General features: G+C 40.0%; 1 protein-coding gene and 1 pseudogene across 2 annotated transcripts in view; one reads left to right on the top strand and one right to left on the bottom strand.

Moving 5' to 3' along the window:
* The window catches only part of Ncoa7 (nuclear receptor coactivator 7), a 138,286-nt gene that overhangs the window by 75,700 nt on the left and 36,870 nt on the right, over nt 1-25,716 (top strand). Inside the window, exons 4-10 of one of the 2 annotated variants that reach the window (XM_028766428.1) lie at nt 7,319-7,398; nt 10,000-10,107; nt 13,787-13,900; nt 14,850-14,975; nt 16,360-16,544; nt 18,955-19,934; nt 20,774-20,942. In XM_028766428.1, coding sequence (XP_028622261.1) covers nt 7,319-7,398; nt 10,000-10,107; nt 13,787-13,900; nt 14,850-14,975; nt 16,360-16,544; nt 18,955-19,934; nt 20,774-20,942 — 1,762 coding nt within the window. Of the gene's footprint in view, nt 1-7,318; nt 7,399-9,999; nt 10,108-13,786; nt 13,901-14,849; nt 14,976-16,359; nt 16,545-18,921; nt 19,935-20,773; nt 20,943-25,716 lie in introns of both variants that reach the window. The other variant, XM_028766427.1, reaches the window with a different exon arrangement.
* Nucleotides 131-1,006, bottom strand: LOC114620336 (annotated as a pseudogene).

Below are 25,716 nucleotides of genomic sequence, written 5' to 3'. Positions count from 1 at the left end.
TAGGGGTTTCCAGACTGTCTCCATGGCCCTACTGTTTCTGAGTTTATGTCTATTCCATACTTAGAGGTTTTTTCTTTCTTTTTTTTTTTTTAACAGACTTAGTTCATTTATTTTTCTTTTATAAAAACCTTTATGTGGTAGCCACAGCTGGAGCCTGGGTCCTCTGAACAGAGACTCTGGTGTGGGTCTTCACAAGATGGTCAGTGAATTCCTGATAAGGAGACTTGGTGAACACAGTCTCTTTCCAGAAGTTGGGGGTCAGGTAGCTGTAGGTTTTGGAAATGGCATCGAAGGTGGCCTTGGCAAAGTTGCCCAGGGTGGCAGTGCAGCCCCTGGCTGAAGTGTAGCAGTCATCTATCCCGGCCATCATTAGGAGCTTCTTGGGCACAGGAGCAGAGACAATGCCAGTGCCTCTGGGGGCAGGGATGAGACACACCAGCACAGAGCCACAGCGGCCTGTCACCTTGCACGGAACAGTGTGGGGCTTGCCAATCTTGTTCCCCCAGTAGCCTCTCTGCACAGGGACAATGGAGAGCTTGGCCAAGATGATGGCCCCTCGGATGGCAGTGGCAACTTCCTTGGAGCACTTAACACCAAGACCAATGTGACCATTGTAGTCCCCAATAGCGACAAAAGCCTTGAACCTGGTCTGCTGGCCAGCCCGAGTCTGCTTCTGCACTGGCATAATCTTCAGAACCTCATCCTTTAGGGATGCACCCAGGAAAAAGTCAATGATCTCAGACTCCTTAATGGGCAGGGAGAACAAGTAGATCTCCTCCAAGGACTTGATCTTCATGTCCTTAACCAGGCGGCCCAGTTTGATGACGGGGATCCACTCCTTGTCTTCAGCTTTTCCTCCACGAGCCCCGCGGCCTCGGCCACGGCCTAGACCACGACCATGGCCCCTAAGACCGCTCCCGAATCCTCAGCGGAAGCTACTGCGGCCTCCTAATCCTGGGCCCCTGGGTCCTCCGGGTCCTCCCGCTGCACCGGAGTCACCTGCCATTTGGTGTTTTCCCAAAGAAGGAGAAGCAGGTTTTTTCTTTATGAATAACTAGGCTTGGCTTCATATGACACGGTGTTATTACTTAGCGTCCTGGGAGAGTCCATATCCAGGAACCTTCCGGGCTGTGCTAGTGTTGCTCTTAGAGGCTTGTTCTCAGAGCACACTGGGAGATGGAAAACATGCAATAGAACATGCACCATGCCTGTGGGATCTCTTAATCCTCCAGTGGACTCTTTTTCTCACAAAGCCTAGGGCTAAGCCGCACCTGTAAACTAAGGTTCAGGATGACTTTAAGTACTTAGCCAGCCACTGTAGACCTGTAAGTGTGACACTATTCTTTGGGAGACATAAACTAGTTCCCTGTCTACTCATCCTAGATAAGGAGCTAGTGATAGCCCAAAGTAACAAACAAGGCCACCAAACTCCAACTTTGTGACCTAATGTGTTTATTAGAGTTACTTACAGGAACATGTATGAGAGATTACTTAAATGACCAGGGATAACTCAAAGATACCTACAATGTCTAAAGCCCACCCACTGTAGCTGACAGCTCAGGAAAGCTGGGATCCTAGAGCTCTCTGCTCACAGCAGAGTGTCTTCTTCTCGGTGGCTAGTGCTGCTTATATAACCTAGGGGAAGGTTAAGGCAGCTCCTTCTGTCTTTACTTTTCTAACAGTTGGAATGTTGTTGTTATTATTGTGGGCTTTTTTTTTTTTTAATGCAGTGGAACTTATCCTATGGCTTTGGTGGCGAGAGGGGCATGTATCTAAATTATCAACAATGTTTTTTTTTTTTATTTAAAGTGAGTTTTAATTAATCTGTCATCTCAGTACCACATGACTACATTTCTGGAATGAAACCTCTTTGATGATGCCTTGAGACTTTTAACACCCAACTATTTAGATGGCTGTTTACATATGACATTTGCACGTGACTAATGATAATGGAAGCTGCGCTTACTCTATCTCTGAGATTCCTCCTGCATCACACATAGCATACTGCTTCCTCGATGACATTGTCAGGCAGGTCCTTATGCTAAAGCTGGTGAACTTGATACAGACAGTTCTTCATAGTATAGCTCATTGACTTAATATAGACAGCTCCTTATGGGATAGCTGTTGAACTTGATACAGACAGTTCTTTATGGTATAGCTAATAGGCTTGATATAGACAGTTCTTTAAGGAGCTGATGGACTTGATGCAGAACAGTTTCAAGTTACTTGCTTTCTATTATGCTGCCATTGGAACCTGCTCATTTTCATCTCAAAGTGAAATTGTATTCATATGTTTGGTGACGTGAATGAGCTTGATTTCTTGGTTAAGGGCATTAGTTTCCAGTATTGGGACATGCTGGTCATAGAGCAGGGGTTCCCTTTCTGTGAAAGATCTAGAGACACAGGTAATATTTCCTTTGCCTCTCTGATTCTTTCTCATTGGATGCCATGCTACTGAATGCTGAGGCTACTATTTCATCATCTGGACTTAGATCTTGATAATCTTATCTTTAATTATTTAAAAATTTGAGAACATGTAAGGCTACACTTAGCCAAGGGTAGCCCTCAGACTCTGTGTGCAGCCAGTGGTGGCCTTGACTGTTTGATCCTCCTGCTTCAACCTCCCATAGTCTGAGATTACAGATATGCAGCACCGTACCCAGCTTGTACATAGTCAGTGATTATTATACCCAGGTCTCTTACAAGCTAGGCAAGCATTCTACCAGCTGAACTACATACATCCCCGTCTCAAACAAAGCAGAGACTCACAGCCCATTTTCATTTTACCTTGTAGGTAGAGCTAGTAAAATATTCAGAATAGGTTTTTGACAAATACAGGGTTGGCTTCTTCTTCTGTCCACAGGCACATTTTCTTATTTGCTACAAATCCTTGAAATAAGGGGGAGTTAGAATTTTATAGGTATAAAGGGTACGAGGAAGCCTGAGGCCAGAAGTGGCGGTGTGAAGGTCATTGGGAGACAGGTGCATCTTTGAGGATAATCATAGGTTCTCACCTTCAAAGCAGGAATTGAAACTGTCCTTTCCTGTGGCTGTCCTGCCCCTTCCTAGCTCTCATCAGGATCAGACTCTCTTGCCTGTGGACTGTGTATTTCAGAGCCCGTCTTGATTTAATTCACTGGGATACGGAGTGAGTCTTTCTATCTCACTGTAAAAACAATTTAGGAAGTAAAATGGAACTTTACATTGTGCCACTATGGACAAAGATGATTATGGTTCTTAAAATTAGCCAGTTACTTACTGCTTTATGGCCAACCATAGAGCATTTTGTTTGGATTGTAGCTTTGACAGGTACATGTGATTTTTCCCAGTGTAGTGTTGTTGCAGTGAAAAGTTTTACCCACAATCAGACATGTCTGGGAAGTTGATCTGTATCAGAAAGTTCCTTCTTCCTTATGCATCAGATGGCATTGTAACAGCTCAAGACATCAAAGACCGCTCCCTTTGAGCTCCGCCTCAAGGATTTCACATTTGTAGACACTGGAAAGAAGTGATGTACGCGTGTGCGTGCGTGCGTGCATGCATGCGGACATATGTGGAGTGTTTCCTTATTTATTGAAAATATGTGACTCATGCAGACTTGGGACTCACAATTCTGTTTCCACCTCTTCAGCATAGCTTGAAGGCGTGTACATGCCACAAGGGCTCTGCTTTACTGACTACTTACTTGCTTACTTACTGAATCAGGATCTCATTAAACTTGGAGATCACCCATTCAACTAGACTAACTGGTCAGGGAGCTCCAGAGGCCTGCCTGTTTCTTCTGCCTCTCCAGAGCTGCGATTACAGATGTCGCCCTTCTTCAGCTTTCTGTATTAGAGATATGAGCCTTGTCCTCGTGCTTGCATAAGAGCACGTTACTGACTGAATTGTCGTCTCTCCTGTCATTTACCTCTCTTGAGAATAGAGCTCAGACAGTGGAGCCTAAAAATGAAGCAGACTAAAATCTCATGCAGCTTTATTCAGGGCATCAGCTTATACTCTGAGGGTTAAGAAAAGCCACACAAGGAAAGTACAGTCACAAAGACAAGCCGCACATGGCAAAATTATGTTTTTTCCACAAAGGCATGTAAACAAATAATATGTAATGAATAATTACAATGAATTATAAATGATATGTAATGAATAATAAAAACAAATAATTGTAATGGATACTCTGAAGTAAACACACGCCTGTCTATTATACCTGATAGGGACACAAAAGCATATTCCAAGAATAACTCTGTGTGTTTTTGTTTTTGTTTTTTTTTTTTTTGAAGAAACTGAGGCCATAAGACCCTTGTTTTCTTGGACTCCCCTTGCACACCTCCATCCTTGGCCATGTTCGTGAGACATGCCTTTGTTTCAGTTGTTTTTCATGTTATACGTTTCTTTAATGTATGCCAGTGACAGGGAAACTTTATTGTTTCTCCATAAATTCAAGTGTACATATTAAATTTTTACTGAAAGTTTTATCCAGACAGAACATAACTTCTTTTGCAGTTTTGCAGTCTATTAACTGCCACAAGTTAGTAGGCCTACAACAGTGCTCCTCATTTCTTGGATCTAGCAAAGGAATGTGGTAAGGGCGATTTCTGAAGCCAGTGAGAAAGAGTGTCGTAAAGAGAGTAGAGGAGACATTAGAGGGCTGAGCAGCGCTGTGGATGTGGCTCAGTTGGGAGAGTGTGCGCATGGCAGGCAGGAGGCCTGGCTTTGATCACCTGCACTGCATAAAACCCACTGTGGTCTTGACTCTGCAGGCAGAGGCAAGATAATCAGGAGTTGAGGGTCATCCTCAGGTACATAGTGAGTTTGAGGCAAGCCTGGGCTAGATGAGCTCCTCTCTCAAAAGAAGAAATAAATAAAATAATGAGTAGCCTTTGCCATGATCAAAGAAGAGAATCTGCTTTCTGGAAATTGTTCTCTGACCACATGGGCCTGTGGCACCACACACATACACACACACACACGCATACACAAACATACATACACACACATACATATATACACACACCATACACACATACATACACATACACACATACATATACACACACATACAGACACACAGCACACACACATATATACACACCATACACACACTCACACACACACTCTCACACGCATATACATACACACACATACACACATACATATACATACACACACCATACACACATACATACATGCACACACATACACACACATACACAAAAATGCATACACACACAAACACACACACACTTTTTTTTTTTTTTTGAGAGAGAATAAACATCAACCTTGTGCCAAAAAGAACCTTTGGAGGAATGTTTCTGGTAGTGGTAGCCTGAGGTCCATTTCCCATGTAAACAAACAAAGGCCACAAATTTTAGTTTCTCCAACTCTTTAGATGGAATTAAGAAAAAAGAATGTTAATACTTCATTGCTTACCTTCTCAGATCTAGATGACCCAGTTTTCACATGTGTTCTGAGAATCAAAAATCCTGTGGTTAAATTGTTTGAACATGGGCTTGTCTTAGCTTAATAGTTCAGTTATCTGAAGTTACCCAGATGTGGCCACCTGAAGATGATTAGATTGTATTCCTGGCACTTTCTTCATTCGGTCCTCTTGACTTTTTATTTAATTTTAAATAGTGTTTATAGGAAATAGTGGAAAGCTAGGAAACTCCTCTATGATGCAACTTCTTCCATGTTTTGATACCTCCTGTTCTTACCCAGCATCCCTGGATCTCTGCATAGGTGATCCGAATGTCAGTAATTTCTGGAGGTGGGAGGCTGTAAAACATTAGATGTAGGTGGCTGAATTATTCCCATTTCTTTTATTTATAGGAAATTATGAATGTTCAGAGACAAGCACATTCTTGTTTGTTTGTGTGTTTGTTTTGTTTGTTTATATCCTGTTTCTCCTCTGTCATTTTCCTTCCTGTGACACATCATTCTATTATATTTGGTGTGATAGGTTTAACTTCTTTTATGTGTTCTTAAAAACTTTGTGTGACTGTTTTAGACTGGTATGAATGGTACTGGTCTATTTATCCTGTTCCTCTTGGTATGATTCTGTGGCTGTGTACCTCTGGTTTGTTATCTCTAATGACTACCTTGGAATTCCAGAGCACAACTACCACATTTCCTCAGCTTCATTCACATTTGCCTCAGAGGACAGTGATGGCCATCCTCAAGCAGACTACCGTGGTATATACAAAGTGCTTTCCTCATGGGAGAGCCTGTGCATCTGTGAGTTTAACTGCTCAGAGATACAGAACCTGTAGGTGCTTGGAGCTGCAGTGGCTGAATCAGGTTACATCTCTGGGAGCCGTTCATGTTTCTTCCTGAGATCAAGTATCTAGTTCTAATTTTGATATGCATTTTTTCTGTGCAGATAAATGTTGGAGTATCTCTTCTTGTTTTCAATTTGACATTCTCTTGTTACTCCTATTTTTTTAATCATTTAGAATATGTCTACATGTTTTTTATATTTATATTAATATATCATAATGTATTTAACTATAACAATTCAGTGGAATCATATGAAGCTGGCAATAGCAGACCATTTTGACTTGTAGTAACAGAAAAGTAATCTGGGAAGTGCCTGCCTACCATGCATAAAACCCAGTTTACTCCTCAGCACGGCATAAAATGTGGTGGTGCATACCTGTAACTCCAGGGAATCATAGGTGGAGGCAGCAAGATCAGGAGTTCAAAGTCATCCTTGGCTACATAAAAAGTTCAGTTCTAACCTATGATACTCTAGAACCTGTCTCAAAGTAATAAAACAAACCAAAACTAAAAACATAGCAAATTATATTATACCCTAATCTGTTGTTAGAATTATGGTTCTTCTATGTTTATATTATAAAATTTTAAGAAATATGTGTTTACTATTTCTTTTTTGAAGTTTGTCCTCTTAAAAGAAAGATAACTTAATCAGAGAATGAACATCTTATCGTTGTTGTTACATAAGTCAAAGCACTTCCTAAAAGGCTAAAGTTATTTGCATTGTACATAGTTTATATAGTGATTTTACTGGTTTGGCTGCAACTTCATTCCATTAGATATTCCCATTTAAACTAATATTTTAATAACTGGAAACTTTACCCTATTTTTGTTTGTATTATTGGTTACAATGGGTATTAATCATTTATTCTGGTGATCACAGATGCAGTATACCTTATGAGTGTGTTCCGTTTCTACCTGTTGCCTACTTTCCTACTGATATCATTTCTTATATTAATTTGATAGTGGATTCTTATATAATATAGATATAGTGTGTCTTCAATTCCTGAAAATGAAATTATTCATCAGTGTATGATTTCTTCTTCAGATGACAATCTAAGCAAAACTCATGATAAGAAAGAGAAGAAGATGGTGGTGCAGAAGCCGCAGGGTACCATGGAGTACACTGTAAGTGCAGTCGGATGGCTGGAGTGATCACTAGTGCTGTATGATGGAAGCACACTTTTTCCTTGACTCACCTCGCCCTTCATTACATCCTTCTCGAGTACCCATCACATAATGTGGTTTCTCAAGACTTGTTTTAGGTCATGTCTTTTTTTTCCCCTCTGTTGTAGTAATTTTATGTAGGAAGGGTGATTCTGACCCACTCTATCCCATTTAATTCCCAAGTAAATAACACAGAGACATCAGATTTTATTAATAAGCTGCTAGCTCTGTGCTGGACAAGCTCTGAGCTATTCTCACCCGACTCATTTATTAAAACACAATAAATGCCCCATTACATGCCAGCTGAGTCTTGTTCTGTACTATGTGTGGTAAGCTTTTCATGACCACATGCTTATGGTCCATTCTCGTGGTTCATCCTACCTCATGGTGACCTCCTTCCTCTCCTTTTCCTTTTCCTTCTCTTTCCTTGTGATCTCTTCTCCGATTTCCTCACTCCATCCAAAGTTCTGCCTTTCTCTCCCCCTTGCCCAGTCATAGGCTCTAGCTTTTTAACAATTGGAGATTATTAGGGAGCATTCTTTACAGCACATTGGTCAATACAATGCCCGTGGTCAGACTGCAGCCTGATCTTGGGATGCAGAACTTAGCATGTGAATACACAGTGCTTAAGACCAATCCACATTTTCTCTCTGGCTACGATGTCTGTCACTCTACTGATTATCAACCTTGCTTAGGATCATCTGGAAGGCCCTGAAGGGATCCACTTCATATATCCTACTAGAACCTGGTTTAATGAGATGACCTTTGCAACAAAGGAGGAACCTTTTCAGTTTAGGATGCCCACAGCTTTGTTCCACCAGACAAACAGATGGATTGTCTTCAGACTAGCCATGACTACGAAGTGTAGGTGTCTGTCCCATACATCTTCTCTAAGATTCAAAGCCATCGATCTGTTGCTGCTTAACATATCCCCTTAGATCTTCTCTATGCCTGATCCTTTTCCAAAGAGCAATAGCATTTTGATCCAAGTATTTATACAAACCAGGCTCTTAGACACACCTCCCCTGCTCTCCATGGCCACTCCTACCTCTTCTCACCATCCAGAAAGTCTAGATCAGGTTTTTTTCCCTCTCATTTATCAGTAAGTCATTTTAACTGCTGGTTTTTTTTTTTTTAAACAAAATCTCACACATTCCATTTTACCAATAAAGATTTGGAAACCTGATGCTGGAGTGAAAGCCTGCTAACTCACACAGGCAGAGGAAGCACCCGGCTGACCTTACTCCTCAGCCGACGTCCCCAGAATAATCCCTCCTTCTCCATGCTGGCTCAAAACCCCTCAAACTGAGTGTCCTTCCTTACTACTTTTTGTACGTCTTTCCATCCGTCCTGACTTCTTACTTGCTATGGTATTTTCCTATGTTCACTCCCTGTCAACTGGTTGCTTCTACACCTCTTGACTTATGGTTGACTTTATTTTATCCTGTTTACAATAAACAGAAATCTCGGATTGAAGGTGTGTGTTAGGCCATCCCACAAACTAGAAATTGGTTTTTCCAGTAAATAACAATCTACCCGTTCACAGTATGCACAAATACACTGCAACATTTAACTGATACTTGGTTTAATGTCTATCTTGTGCCTTAGCTCTCTTATTCAAGGCAGAAACTAGACCCCTTTCGTGTCGTATTCTTGACCCATGTCAAGGTATGTTTCCATATCCTTGAATCTATAGATGATGCTGCACAAGGGTCGTTTATTGTGACCTCACTCTTTGTGCCATGAACTCGCCTTTGTCGCTGCACTCTGAGCTCCTGGAGCCCAGCAGCTGTGTTCTATTTATCATAGACGGCATACGATGTGGGCACACAATTGTAGTTCTATTTAAATTCACTGTGAAATAGCACTAATGATGGTCTGCTTTGACTTCTTAGAAGAAACTAAATGTTGCTCTTCGATGACTGTGTTTTTCTGATAAATCCTTGTTTTAGACTGACCATGGAAAGCCATGCAACCAGTGAGCAGCAGGACTGGACCAGTTCTAGGGTGTGGACTCTGTCTCATGTTTTATGTTGATGCTAAAGCCTGAGAATCCTTAGGGTTGGATGTGTTTTCTAATAGAAAGTAAAGTAATACACCTAAGTTTTGCCAAAGGAGAGTTAGAACTCTGTTAGTGCGCGGTAACGTCAGAAGATGAGGAAGTCCAGAAGTGAACTGCTGTTAAGATGCTTTTGTGTGTAGTTTTATTAAGTGTTATAAATGAGCCAGGCGTGGTAGTCACACCTGAAATCTCAGTGCCCCTGAGGCACAAGGGCTGTTGCAATCTTGAGGCGAAGTTGGGCTACCTAGTGATTTTCAGGCTGAAGTGTGACTTTGTCTCAATACAAAACTGAAAAACAACAGCAGCACAAAATAACCACGCTCAAGGAAGGACAGAAAAAGGAAAATTTCATCTCTGCTCCTTTTTATGGTACATCTGGACAGAGCCGTTATGTTTTGTTGACTGTTGTCCTGACCAAGTTGGTGCTTGGTATCTGTTTGTTTGTTTTGGTTTTGGCTTTATCTTAGATAACCTGACACTTGTTCTTCTCACTCCTGTAGGCCGGAAGCCAGGACACCCTCAACTCTGTTGCACTGAAGTTTAACGTCACTCCCAATAAATTAGTGGAACTGAATAAACTCTTCACACACACAATTGTTCCAGGCCAGGTAATTATTTTTTATGTTGAACATTACTTTAGAAAGTTTGCCTTCATTTTTTGTTACCATAATAAATAACTTTGTATTGGTGCTACAGAATTGTCTTCAATGATGACTCATTCATCTCCCTTAGAGCCAAGAGTTCTGAAGGAGTCTTAGTTCTGATAAATAGCTCAGAGATGTAGCCTTGGATTTTGATTGACACATTTATCATCACCATCTTTATCTTTGGAAGTGTTTCCGGGGCCGTCAAGAAGAGTTTTAAATTAATAAACACTTTTTTGTTTGTTTGTTTTTTTCAAGACAGGGTTTCTCTGTATAGCCCTGGCTGTCCTGGAACTCACTCTGTAGACCAGGCTGGCCTCGAACTCAGAAATCCACCTGCCTCTGCCTCCCAAGTGCTGGGATCAAAGGCGTGCGCCACCACCGCCCGGCTTAATAAACACTTTTTTCCTGTCAAATATAACACAGATCCCTTACAATCTGATTTAACTCTGATTTATGAGTTCAATTTAATCTATTAGGAAACATGCCATTATTTTATTTTAATTTCGAAATAATTTTGCTTGTTTTTTTTAATCTTAATTTGTACGATAATTGTCCACCTGCCAAATTAAAAGAAAGACATTGAGAAAGATCGTCAGGAGAAAACCAACCTACATTGTGCTTCAGGATTCTAATAACTGTAGCCAGCCTAAATAAACTGACAAATGTACAGTGCTTCCTCTCTACTCTGATACAGTAACCTTTGGTACTCGGTACAGGATGTCATATTTAGCTGCTTTTTTTTTTAACTCCAAAAATGCATTCAACCAATGTGTTAATGGCTCAGTCACTGAAAGTACATCTCTAAGGTCAAGTACAACCTTGTCCACGAAATTACTGGATATCTAATTGTATCTCGCCAGTGGACCTGATCAATCTGAGCCAATTTGATTTACTCTGTTTCCAGAAAGTTTGAGAGTTATCCTTCTGAGATTGGTTTGCTGATGGCCTTGAGGCAGAGAACTAGGCTGGCTTTGATGATGGCTGGGAGGAAGACTTTCTCGTTACATTAACTGAAATCTTACCCTAGACTTGTTGCTTCAAAAGGCAAATAATAGGATCAGAATAGCTTTATAAAAAAATAGCTGAAACCTACAGTGCTTTTCAGGAGGCTCTGAGTTAGACTGTTTTGTTACTTGTTCCAAATGTGGTTTAATGTATAACACATGTATTTTTGTACTCTTTTAAGTGTCCTGTGAATATACACTTAATAATGTTTTCCTTCTTGTAAGACACTTTGGCTATATATATATACTTAATTTTTTTCTCTAGGTTAAAAAGCCAATTCGTTTTATGATAAAGAACATTAACACCTCAAACCTCCATTGTCTTGTATTGGAACAAGCACAGGAAGAAAACCTCTCCCCAGCCATGGTTAAGGCCCAATTCCACACTGAAGAAGCCTGCCCAGCTTCTCAGCTTTCTCACATGCTGTCTCCTACTGTGTTGCCTGATACTTTCCCAGAGTTCAGAGACTTCATTTCTCTACATGAGATAAATGCAGGCACTATGCACTAAGACCACACAACTGGGATCATCTGTGAATGGATTTCATAGAACTCAAAGCCTGGGCAGTTGCTGTCAGCTGATACTGAAGGGGTGATAAGGAGTAAGCCTCTAAATGTCCTCACTATATTCATGGCTAGCACATCATGGAGGCTCTGTAGTTCAGCATGAGGCTTGTATGAGACGACGTAGGAGAGTACTTACACCCCTGAGAAACGGGCTTGGTTTTATCTTATGAACGCCGATGTCTCTTTGTGTTGCGTTATGGACACTCAGAGCTGCTTTTGGTCAACCTTTCCATAGGTGTTTATTAATTATGTGGTACATATTTTCAGCAGTCGTCATCTTACATCCATTGACTTAGATTTTTCTCATCCCTATCTTAATGTATTTTCTGGTTTTTAGCTCATTCTTTTTTTTCTGGATTCAAATGAGGTTTTTTTGTCCCCGGCCCCTGTGTGTGGGGGCATGAAAGTTTAGGAGCACACATAAGTGTGACAGAAAACTTTTAGAAGGCAGTTTTCTCTCTCTGTGGATTAGGCAGCATCAGTCTTGTCTCGGGTGCTCAGCTGTGTGCTCAGGACTAGCTGGCCTGCAAGCGTCCCTGTGCTTCTCCTCCCATCTTCCTGTTAAGAGTGCTGGAGATCTAGATGTGATGCTGCATCTGGCTTTTTCTTGGGTTTCTCAGGTCATCAGACTTGGAACACAAACACTGAGCCATCTTACCAGCTCTCTGAAGTGACATTTAGATAGCTAATGCTAAAATAGAAATGTTAACACTATTGATCTGAGATCAGTTGTTAAATGATTGCCTTCAAATTCTGTCAGTAACAACAAAGGTTTTTATTTTAACATTATATTTGATTCCATGCCCAAATGTAGCTGTTTCACTGAAAGAATATTGAATTATGGTATCATAATACCAGTCCAGGAGACAGACTGTTTTGCAGTATAGATTATTATACACTTGTTGGGTTAGTTTTAGTCTTAATCAGTAAAATACAATGAGGAGAGAAAATATAGGGATGACTATATTGGTATTGTCTTGTAACCTGCTCTGTATAGTTACCAGCCTGGACTTTCCAGTGCTACCTGGCACAGGAGTATTCTCTGCGGTAGCCTGCCATGCTTCCTTTTCCCTCCTTATATAGCTTTAGCAATTACAGTGCAGAAATCTAAACTCCAAAATGCTCCAAATTCTGAAACTACGCCTATTTGGGACACTTTAGATTTGAGTTTTCAGATTATTAAAGCTAGCTAAGTCTATGCAGGCATATATACATACATATATATATTATACATTTAAACATATTTAATATATTAATAAACAAATATAATAAATAATAGAAAAGTATATATTTATATACATGAACATTACATATTATATATATAGTCTTAGTGTTTCATAATATCATGACCAAGGTAACTTTTATAAAGGAAAACATTTTTATTGGGGCTTGCTTACAATTTTAGAGGTTTAATCCTTTATCATCATGGGGGAGTCATGGCAAGATCTAGGCAGACATGATGCTGGAGAAGAAACTGAAAGTTCTACATATTGATTTACAGGCAGCAGAAGGAGACTGTGTTCCACACTGGGCAGAGCTTGAGCATAGGAGACCTCAAAACCCGCCCCCACAGTGACACACATCCTTTAACAAGGGCACACCTACTCCAACAAAGCCAAACCTCCTAATAGTGCCACTCCCGTGGGCCAAGCATTGAAACACATGAGTCTATGAGGTGCATACCGATTCAAACCACCATGTATGCACTGAAGTACTGGCCCCAAGTATTTGAGGTATACTCAAGCTGTGTTAGTCCTACTCCTTCAAAAGCTCTTCCCCCTTCCTTCCCAGTTCCTACTGTGCAGGCTTTACCTGGACTGATCAGATGCTCGCTGGTTCTCCTGCAGTGTCAGTATTCCATAGACATTTATATTGCTCTGTAACATTTATATTGCTACGTATGGTTCATGGGTAGTTTATAAGATGCCGTGTTGCTTATTAGTAGAATGATAGCTCCCTGGGTCTTACTGAAGCACTGAGTGTGATGCACAGAGGTGTGAGTTCCCTGAGTGTGAATTCAGGAGTTGCTTGACTTAGACCCTCACCCAGCCATGCTTTCTTGTTCTCAGGTCCTGTTTGTGCCAGATGCCAACATCCCTTCTAGTACCTTACGGCTCTCGTCATCCACCCCTGGTGCTACAGTCTCCCCATCATCATCAGATGCAGAGTACGATAAGTTGCCTGTATGTATGCTGGCATCTTACACACAGAAGTTCATTCCTATGATTAGTTGTGAAAATCAGTATACTATATATTTAAAAGACTGCATCTGAAAACTTTTGTAAAGTGGTGAGATTAGTTGAGAGAATGTATCCTATCTCAACGCACCTTTTTACCAAAGGTCTCAAAGGTAAAAGTGCATTCTGTGTGTAAAAGCAGTGGTTCTCAACCTTCTGAATGCTGTGATCCCCTAATACAGTTCTTCATGTTGTAGTGACCGCAACCAGAAGGCTATTTTTGTCTCTCCTTCATAACTGTAATTTTTCTACTGTTATGAATCATAATATAAATACCTGTGTTTTCTGATGGTCTTAGGTGACCCTTGTGAAAGGGTCATTCAGTCCCCAAAGGGGTCACTACCCACAGGTTGAGACCACTGTACAAAAGCAGGATGCTAAATCCCCAATTAAGTGAGTACATTGTGCTTTTCCCTAGGAAATTGGAATCAGTAATCTACAATGAGTTCTTTCATTTTGGATATTTTCAAAAACATTTATGGGCTTACATATATTTTTCAATCTTAGTTTGATTGGGATACTTACCAATCTTACCTCTAATTTAGGAAATAAAGTTTTCAATTTGGGTTGACACGGATGATGCTAACGTTAAAAATTACTTCAGCTGTGTCATGAGTTTAGTATTCTGATTGTTGGTGTTTACAAAAAAAATCCAACTTTTAGCAAGCTTCTAAGGAAAGGTATTAATATTCTGCTTTTATAGTCAAGAATGTATGAGGTTACAAATAGAGAAACTTTTGAAAACCAAAACTAAATAATTTGTGGTAATTTTGAAGGACATGTGTTACTTTTCTTTTTAATGTTCAAGGAAAAGTAGAGCTAGCATACTTATGGTATAGTATGTTTTGCAGGGTGATTTTTTTCCCCTTAATTTTGGACATTTTTGCTTTTATAGGATGCGGACTTAGCTAGAAAGGCCTTAAAACCCATCGAGAGGGTCTTATCATCCACTTCTGAAGAGGATGAGCCAGGTGTCGTAAAATTCCTCAAGATGAACTGTCGCTACTTCACGGATGGAAAGGTACCTGCAACCCTGGTTGCTGACTGGTCAGGGATCTGCAGAAACTAACCAAGATGGGTCACTGCTGCATGGGGGGCTCTGTTAGAATATTTTTATCCACAGCTTCAGTGCACGACTTGACAAACATTCATTGATTTTTCTTACTGGTTGCTTTGCTTTTTCCCTACTTAAATGAATGTGTGATTTTTGATTTTCCCTTTTTTTTTTTTTTGGATTTACCTTTTTTTTTAAAGCTCTTGACCTGTAAATTTCTACGGAGACAGTCTGAGTTTAACAGTAAAGACTTGCAGGATTTAAGTTCCAACTCTTACCACTTCCTGGATATGAGATGTGAGAAAGGTGCTAGGGTATCCTTATTGTACACTTTTACCATCTATAGGATAAGAATGATACTAAGATTTAACTATTGGGGTGTGGTACCTAAAGGAGATGATTCTTGTAATGATTTTATCGCTAATCTAGGGAATGGAAGTTTTCAATTTAGTGTTGATACTGTGGATGTTAGTATTCAAAATTACTTCAGCTGTATCATATTCTTACTTTTCTGATTGTTGATGTTTACCAAAGAAACCCAACTTTTTGTGAACTTTTGAAGAAAGGTCTGTATTGATAGTCTGTGCTTAGAGTTGAAAATTTGCATCAGATTGCAAACAGCAGAAAAGCTTTAAAAAAAATCCTGAACTGCAAATAATTCAGAAAGATAATTACAAAACTCATCAAAGATATCAATTGGCTTAGCTACTGGGAGTATCCTAAGGTCCCTCATAGATACTATCTTGCTGATCAACGGGGGAATTCAGTGTAGTCTGAGAAATCTCCAGAGTTGACTATCTATAGGCTACTGACTAATTTCTGCAACACAGCTGTACAAATTGCAACTGCAAGTTTTCCCTGTTGTTGCTTATATTTAATTTTGCTGGCAATGATACTTGCAGTTATGTTAGACAAAAGTATTGGACTGTTCTTTGGCACTACGATTCTGATTCTCCTTCAGCACTACACACATGAGCTAGAAAGACTAGAAACATGGTGATGTCTTGCTGAGTGGATTGTAAAGTACCTTGTTCTTGATCATCAATGGGCTTGGGACAGTCTGCTATGTTTCTGATAGAGAAATGGGGACCCGTGAGACATGAGTGTATGGGGCAAGATCTCAACACTGTCATCCAGTTGCAGCTGTATGAGCAACAAGGAGCTAACTGTCATGACTCTGATGACTCCCCAGCCCAGCATTGTTCTTTCCTAACATGGATGTGATTGTCACACAGGAAACTGTGGCTCACAAAGGGAAAGACTGTGGAAGGACAAAGTAACTGAAGGTCCTGTGATGGCCGAGGAATACTTTCCTATCCCAAGTAATCCCTTGTGTTTCTTCCTTCTGCAGGGTGTGGTTGGGGGTGTCATGATTGTCACTCCTAACAACATCATGTTTGACCCTCATAAGTCTGATCCCTTGGTGATTGAAAACGGGTGTGAAGAATATGGTCTCATCTGCCCCATGGAAGAGGTGGTCTCCATTGCCCTGTACAACGACATTTCCCACATGAAGATCAAAGACGCTTTGCCATCGTAAGGGCCATTTCTTCTTTTTAGCCCAGGGGCTAGAGAGAGCTTTAAATGGAATTTCAGAGTGAAGGTATTTGCAGAAGCCAGGGCATTGTAGAAGCAAGGGACAATGTAGAAGGAAACCAAAATATGGAGCTGTTGTGTTATGAAGTTGAAAAATCAAAAAATTGGAAATAGAAATGATTAAGAAAACAGTAAAGTTTTACAAATCGTAAAGGAAAAAAATATCTACTTTAAATCTACCTGAGGTGTGGGGGGGGAGATAGCGAGGGAGAAAGGGGCCAAGGGAGAGGAGACAGGAGAGAGCGAAAGGGAGGAAAGAGGGAAAGAAGGAGGGGAGGAAGAAGGGAGGGAGGGAGGGAAGACAGGAGAAAAAAAGGACAGAAAAGAGAGAGGGCAAGGTAGGGAGATAGGGAGTGACTAAACAACTCTAGCCATCCTCACATTTGGGTTTTGGGGTTTAGGGTTTGGGTAGATATTTAATAGTTCCAGCTGCCACAGAAAGTAGGAGGATTGTTGATTCCCTATTAGTTGCCTGGCTAAATGTAGAAAAATATTAATTAGCAGAGGAACCAGTTGCCACCATTGTATACCTTGCCGAAGCATGCTTGGCAGTTGCAGACACACAGAGCTTATGGTTAAATCCATCTGACTTGGGGAGCTGGCAGCCTGGATGGGGAAAAGGAAGGAGACTGGGAGGTGGGCAAGCTTAGGTGGGAGGCTAATGGAATGCAGGCGACTGTGTCAGCCAAGAGGTAAGAGAGCTTGTCTGTCTATGAAGGAACTCTGACTAGTTAATCAAGGATGCGAGGCATTCTTGACAGTGAAGGACACGCCACAGTCTTTGGTCTGCAAGATGAAATTTCAAGTTGCAATGTGAGAGAATGATCTCAGTTATTTAACTGAAATCAAAGCATCTTCAGCATTTTCACTTAGCATATTCACATTCCTACAGGACAAATGCTCGGCTGCTACTGTGTTTTAGCATAGGCTCCTATGAATGCTAATTAAATTGAACGGTAAATTAAAGCTATTTAGTAGAGCCTAGCACTTATATGGGGTTTCATTTCCTATTGGGAAAAGCCTAGGTTATCAATACAAATACTTCATAAAGTAACTCCAGGGAGGAAGTCTTTGTTTAAACTCAAAACTGCTTGGAACTTAGTTCTTTTATTGGTATGATCGTTTCTTTTAAAGCTAGAATGGAAAAAGTACTACTTGAAACCCTTTAAGAAAGCACACTTAATAATCTGAAATTGAAAGTATTCACTTTGGAAAGGAGTACTGTATCTCTATGAACTCAGCAGAGATTCTACTAGTATTGTAGGCGAAGACACAGCGGGCCTTAAGATTTTTCTGGTCATACTAAAATGTGTATTTTTCTTAACCAAGTGTAGTGGTACATGCTGTAATCCTAGCCCTTGGGAGGTCCAGGAAGGAGGGCTGTAAGTTCAAAGGCAGTCTGGTTTACTCAACAAACTCGCAAAGCAACAACATAAAAACTAGCAAACTATCAACCTAACTAAAACATATAATGTCCTGGCCATTGATTTTTGAACTTGGAAGAACATACTTAGCAAATCTTTCATACAATTCAAATCTGAGTTCTAAACATCTCCTATAAGAGGGCAGTAACTAACTATATATTGGGATAACATGTTTCAGTTAATAAATCAGTTGTTACATTATTGTTATTATATATTTTAAAATGCCTTAAAAACATATGCAATATTTTAAGAACTTTTCTATAAAAGTTATTTTGATGTACCGCTTTAAATTGTAAAGTGCTATTACTTCCAGTAATAATGAAAGTTAACTTTTGTACTTCTTTTGTAAGTAGTAGATTTTTTTTAATTAGAAAAATCCATTTTTAAGGCAAGAAACTATACATACACATATATACATATATATATTCAAAGTCAGTCTATAGAGACCAGATAAATGAGCAGAGTTATCAGGAAGCCTTTCAGGATTCTGCAGTTGATTTCTACTTTCTACAAATTTATAAAAAGGGAAACATTTGACTTAAGGAATTTTAGTCATTGATGCTAAATCTCTCCTTTGTGCTTTCCTTTGTAAATATCAGAAACTAATTTCCTATTGAAGAGTCTTTCAGGTAACATCTGTATGCTCTGAACACATCTGTATGATCTATCAGAAGGTACAACTCATGTGGCTCATTCATTTGTCACTCCTTTTGGTTGAGTTATATTTTAATTTATAATCAATCTCTTGGTTTCATTTTCTTATTTTGAAATCATCTTCAGCATAACTTTAAGTTGGAATATGTTTTGGTTGTGTTGTTTTGTTTCTTTTTTCCACTTCATTTTTGCTTTTGTTTTTAACATTCCATGTGCATCCACCGTTTTTGCCCTTACAGTGACCTACCTCGGGATCTTTGTCCTCTGTACAGGCCTGGAGAATGGGAGGACCTGGCTTCAGAGAAGGATATCAATCCCTTCAGTAAATTCAAGTCTATCAACAAGGAAAAACGACAGCAGAACGGGGAGAGGACCCTTGCTTTAGATGCCAAATCAGTGGGCTCTTCTGAGGAGTCGATGGAACGCACACGTAAGGAGCCCCCAGACGACTCTGAGTTGTGGAAATTAAAGAATCTGGAATCTTCCAGGGGAACAGCCAGTGAGTCTCCCTCAGTGACTCACCTCAGCAAGGGACCTTCAAGCATGCTTGCTGCCTTGGAATCTACAGCCAAAGAAAACTGTCTTTTAGGAGATGAGGACTTTGTTGACTTGGAAGAACTTTCTTCTCAATCTGGGAGTGGGATGGACAAAGGAGATGCCCAAAAGAAAGATGTGCCGCAAACAATCACGTCTGCAAAGAAAGGGCGGCTGTGGCCAGCCCCGGACCTTCTGAGAACAGAGAGTGATGCTGAGCTGAAGAGGACCCTAGATTTAGAAACTGGTGAGAAGCAAGATGAAGCGCCAGAAGTAGACAAACAGTCTGGATCCCCAGAAAACTGGAGGGAAAGCTCGCTGAATATACATGAAGATCTAGATAAAGTTAAACTCATTGAATTTTACCTAAATAAAAACCAAGAAGGGTCACAGCTGTCAGAAAATGTGCAGAAGTCAGAACCATGTGATTGCAAAAGTATTGACCCAGGAGGAATAGACATCACACTTAGTAGCTCCCTTCCCCAAGCAGGTGGTTCCCCACCTGAGGGCATCAAAGAGCCAGGGACACTCTGGGCAAAGGGGGGAGAAACTCTACCCCCAAAACTAGATCCTAGTGGAGAAGAAACTGTAATTAACAATAAAGAGGCTCTGGATTCTTTGGAATCATCTCTAGACAAGATCTGTCAAGGTGCACAGATGGATAATAAATCTGAGATTCAATTATGGCTGCTAAAGAGAATTCAGGTACCCATTGAAGGTAAGATATTGTTTGTTTGGTTGGTTTGATTTTAGTTGGATAGTTTGTTTGGTGTACGTACGCATGTATGTATGTATGTATGTATGTATGTATGTATGTACGTGCGTACGAACATTTCCATGTGTGTGTACATGGAAGCCCTGTGTCTGATTATGGTCCACTTTATTTCCTGTGGCAGGTTGTCACTGAGCATTAGTGACTGAGGTAAAAATTTATAAACCATAGTATCTATTTAGAACTTGAACTAAATATAGACTTCTATTTCAGAATTATTTAACTCTTTCAAACAATTTTCTTTTTCTTATCTTGCATGCCTAAATTTAAAGAAGTTGAAACTGTGTATGGATGTGTGAGAGAGATGGGGGTGGGTAGGAAGGGAAAAGAGGGGCGAGGGGAGAGGAGGAGAGAGGAGAGGAGAGGAGGTCTCACTATGTACCCTTGGTAGAACTTGTTTCATATACCAGGGCTAACTGGTGGCAACTCACAGAGGTCTCCCTGCCTCTGCCTCCCAAGTGCTGGGATTAAAGGTGCATGCTACCATTGCCCAGCCAAAAATGCTTTTGAGATATTTTAGTTCTAAAATTAGTTGTGGATTCTATTTGTCCCTGTGCTGATTTTTATGCTCACCTTTAATGTATATCACGCCGTATGACACGTACTAACCTGAAACATGCAAGCATATTGTCCTTGTGTGCCAAAGAAAGTCTGATGGTTCATTAGGTCTAATTCTATGTAGCTGAATCCTGCTACCACATGTGGCCAACCCCTCTTTGTAAGCTGAGAACTTTAGCTGTCACTGATGTTATTGGGATTGAGGAATGCTTTCTCATGTGATTCAGATATACTTCCCTCAAAAGAAGAAAAGAGTAAGACCCCACCCATGTTTCTGTGCATCAAAGTGGGAAAGCCAATGAGAAAATCCTTTGCCAGTCACACCACCTCTATGGTCCAGCAATACAGCAAGAGAAGAAAGCAGCCTGAATACTGGTTTGCTGTTCCTCGGGAGAGGTGAGCCAGGCGGAGGCAGTGCCCACTGCCCCATTCCACTGCCCCATCCCACTGCCCCATTGCAGCTGCCTGTGGGCTGTTTATCTCTAAAGAATTTATTTTATTCTTGAATAAGAGCTTTTGCTTAATTACAATTTTTTAAAGCTTCTTGAAGGGTACATACTGGTTTTCTTCTTAATAAATGGTCATTTTGACACAACCACAGAGTTGATTTTCAAATGAAGGAAATTGCTAATACTCTCAACTATCTGAAATTGGATATGTTCTTTGGTGGAAATAAAGGAGCAAGCTAGAGCTGATCCAAGCTCTTGAAGTGTAGTAAAGAGACGGTATTGGGTATTGGTGGTCATTTTAAAAGTGCTTACATGGGAGAGAACTGAAGAGTCTAGGGCCCACTGAAGGGAGTATTTGAGTTGGCAGCAAGAGAACTATAATGTCCCTAGGGTAGATAATGGAGTTACATGCCTGTAAGGAGATTTAATGCTTTTATTTGTTGGGGGGCTCCTTGTTTCTAAACTGGTAGTAATTATATATGTTTATGAGCATGATATTTATGCATGTGTGTAACAGTCTACAAAGATCAAATCTGGGTAATTAGTATATCCATCTCTATAAACATCACTTCTTTTTGGAGGGAGTGTTCACAAATCCCCCCTTGTGGCAGGTTTTAGATACAGGATATATTGTTACAGTCTCTCTTTGCCCCACTGTGCTAGACAACTCCAGAACTTGTTCCTTTTATCTAACTGATCTTGTCATTACTAAGGGCTCATTGTTGCCCACACAGGTGAGTATGAACGCTGTCTTTCCTTGCCTGACTTATTTCACATAATCCTGGACTCATCCATGTTGCTGTAGATGACAGGCCTGCGTTGACTTACGGCTAGTAATATTCTTCTGTGCTTGTACCACCATACATTCTTCCACCACCTGTCGTCGGACATGACATGTAGACTGATGCCACATCGTGACTGTTAAGAATGAGTTCTACAGCGAACATGAGAGTGCAGGCAGAGCTTTGTATCTGGATATTATCAAAGAAGAGATTTTATCAGATTGGGAACAGACGATGGTGGCATAGGAATCTTCAGCAGTGTACTACAAATGATATGTTTATAGAAGATAAATAGGGGCTTTAAAAGAAAATTAGAAATAGTCTTTTTAGAAATTGATTTATTTTTATATGTGTGATGGAATAAAAAGACTTAGAGAGAATAAAGACTTAGAAAGGACTTAATATTAAGTCTGAAATTCACACCCCTTTTCCTGACTAGTCATTTGGACAGGTGTTTGATTAATGAATAGAACTCGTTGAACTTCATGAATTGTATCATGAATTCTCACAAAGCCACATGAGACTCCGAGCAAGGCCACACTTTCCAGATGGTCCTGGGGGTGGCATGCGTGGTTAGAGGGCATATCATATATGTGTGTGTGTGTGTGTGTGTGTATAAAATTATTATATATAAATATATTATATTATATATATATATAATATATATATTATATATATATATAGTTTTATCTGAGAAAAAATGTATTGTAGTATTTGGAAATTGCATTTCTTTCGGAATGGAACTGTGTATACCAAGAGCTCTTGTAGAGTAATTTAGCAGTTCCATGTGTAATTATTTTTCCTGTCATTCATTAACTTGGAAGACACTTTTAATGGTGAAACAGTACTTTTCTTGGACTTCTTCCTCAAGTGGTTTTGCAAGCTTCTTAATGTAGGTCATTTGTTGAATTCCATCATACTGTATACTGACATGGCTTACTTGTTGCTGAGTAGCAAATAGTTTCCTTTCTTGAATTCCTTATTAATTAATCAAATGTTGTCTTGAGGACATGTTGCATTTGTTAATTTTGATAGTTTTTGTGATAAATATTAGGAAATTTTCTCCTAATTATTTCCTTTTGTATTTTAATGCATCACTGGCCCTAAATAAATTCACATTTTACACTAAGAGAGGACAGATGGAGTGGCCCTATAGTTATGTCCCACCACGACTTCCAAGTGCCTAATATGAAAAGTACATTTATTCTAATAACAATTTATAGAATTATCAAACTTAAGCCCATCTGAAGAACTTAATGAGGAGCTAAGAAGTGCCATGAAGTGCCTTCTCATTCTGCTGATAGATTCTGGATTCCTTCACTAGCCCTCTGCTGAGTGAATCCATTTATTTATTGGGGTGTCAACTTTAGTGTTGAGTCACACTAACAGATGCTGCCTTTCTAGATCACATTGTCCTCTAGTTGATCTTAGAAATATGACATATTCTTCAAGATGTGTCACTTTGACTCATCCACTGCCCCAGTGTTCCTGGTTACAGGGAAATATATTGAGGCTGACCTAACGTATCAACCTCACTGTTGTAACATGTACATCACTGTTCCTCTCCACTGTTCCTACTGCTCCTTAAGTAGATGCTAGATTTTTTCCTTCTTTGTAATTATTACTAATAAATTAATGCTACTAAATCCACTCCTTGTTCCTGTGCAGTGTGTTGTGATTCCCTTAATTCCAACAATAAAGGAATAGTTTGTAAGTAAGAAAACAGAGTCACACAACTCCCGGCCTAGTCTCTGGTTATTTCTTTTGTATGCCTGGAAGGTTTTATTTTTGTTTTCTGTACCAATTCTTATTAAATCATAAGCATTAGAAATTGGAGAATTTAATTGATTTAATTTAAAACTGCCCAAAACATAATGGCTTATTCCTTGGTGTAAGTTGTCGGTAGATCTAAGATCTCCATGACTCCAGGAAGACTAGCAGCTCCGTCATACTCAGTCAAATGACACTGCTTGAAGCACACTTGGATTCTCCTGTGGGTTAAGTACACATAACCCTAACCTGTCTCTGTCTCCACTACATTTTGCAAAGTCAGTTACTTCTCTTGAGTAATCTGAGACTGGCGATGTTTGTGGTGTTTGTGAAATCTCCAGATTTCAGTTTATACACTTACAAGATCCCAGCTTTCTTTGTTCTGACTCTTGGTCCTAATTTAACCATGAAGGCAGTGAATACCTTTGCTCTGTCAGTAGTCTAAATTGTGAATTCTTTATCTGAAATGTTCATATCTTGATGTAATTCTAATATCTGAATCATAGCAGAAGTTTTTTTTCAAAGCTATTTCACAGAGCTAGCTCAAATGTATATTTGAGTATACATTTGAAATACCTCTTGGTATTTTCTCTGTATACTTTCTTAACACACTCTGAGGCTACATTTGTATATTGTTCTGTAAACTACCTTTACTTTATAAAATATATTTTTCCTCCTACTACAATTCTATCTGTATAAATTTAATGAGCTTTATATTGGTTTTATACTGTGAAGCAAAATCATAAAGAAAATTAATTCTCCTATTCAACTCACTTTATAATAGGAAGTTACTCAAGTTCTAAAGACCCCTAGAAAGACAAAAAAAAAAAGTCCCCAACACCACATTTCTTAGTAGAGCAAAGGACCAACTAAAGCCATTGCAAGCTGACCTGGTTTTCTAGCATGCACTTTTTAACCATCGTTAATATGAAAATTTCTGATCAGAAGTCACATTGCTTGTAATGGGATTTTAGCTAAATTGGAATTGTTAATAGCCATTGGTGCAAACAGAACCCTTGTTTTGCTCATTCATTAACTTATCCTTTCTGAAACGACATTGCTTCTGCTCAGCCTAACAAGCTATATTTTAGGATAAAAATCCTCCAATTTTTACAGTACTGGGTATTATTATATAATCTTTTCTTTTCCTTTTATTCTTCTTTCTTATTTACTTCAGTGCTAGGGATTGAACTAGCACCCCTGCCCTCTACCATTAACACATCCCAAGCCTGTGATCTTACTGTGATATTTTAAGTTGAAAATGTTGCTAGGAAAGAAAGAAACAGAAAGAAAACCAAGAGATTTCTAAGCTAAACCTATCATCTTCCTCTTTCATGCCAATTTAGGGAAAGTGCTGGGTAGATACATGGTTATCAGTCATCCGTGTAAGTGTCTTCCGTGTTGTTAGAAAGTTAAAAGCCTTGAGGGAAGTATTGCTTGGTTTTCATTCTTCCTGATCTTTGTACTTTTTGTTTCATTTCCCTTAAAAGTCCAGAAATTTGTTATCTTCCAGAACAGCCTTTCAGCAACTTCAGTATACAGCTTTGGCAAATGTCTTGAGCTAATCATTGACTTTATAGACATCCATTGCTCTTGAGAAATGACCTTCCTAAGCCAGCTCTGCAGAGTGGGGTTGTGCTCCTAAGGAGAGGTGAGAGCACCTCCAGAGACAGATTAAGGTCTGATTGCAAGAACACCACTCAGCTCCACTAGTGGGTGCTCTGGCCGTGTTTGGAAGGATCAAGGAATCCCAGTGGTTCCTGTGTCTTAGCCATAGCTTCACCTCTTGGGATTTTAGTTACTTGTGGTCGCCCATGGTCTGAAAATACTCTATGGTACAATATGGTTGTAAGGTACACTGTGCACATAATACACACGCACACACACACACAGACACACAGAGAGAGAGAGAGAGAGAGGGAGAGAGGGGGAGAGGGGGAGAGAGGGGAGCGGGCGAGGGGAGAGGGGAGAGGGGAGAGGGAGAGGGAGAGGGAGAGAGAATTCTAGGATTCATACAACCTCTGGAGTCTTATGGATGAGGGGGTTTTCTCTTGCTGCCTAAATGCATGAAAGACTGGGTGAGGCCTGAGCCCTCTCATGGCAGCTTCTGGAGCTGAGGGCTGTGTGCACCTGCTACTGCTCCATCTTTTCGTTTTCCTCAGAGCAAAC

Source organism: Grammomys surdaster, unplaced genomic scaffold (genome assembly GCF_004785775.1).
Source record: "Grammomys surdaster isolate TR1022 unplaced genomic scaffold, NIH_TR_1.0 168, whole genome shotgun sequence".
NCBI classification, from domain to species: domain Eukaryota; kingdom Metazoa; phylum Chordata; class Mammalia; order Rodentia; family Muridae; genus Grammomys; species Grammomys surdaster.
This window is presented reverse-complemented; position numbering and strand designations above follow the sequence as displayed.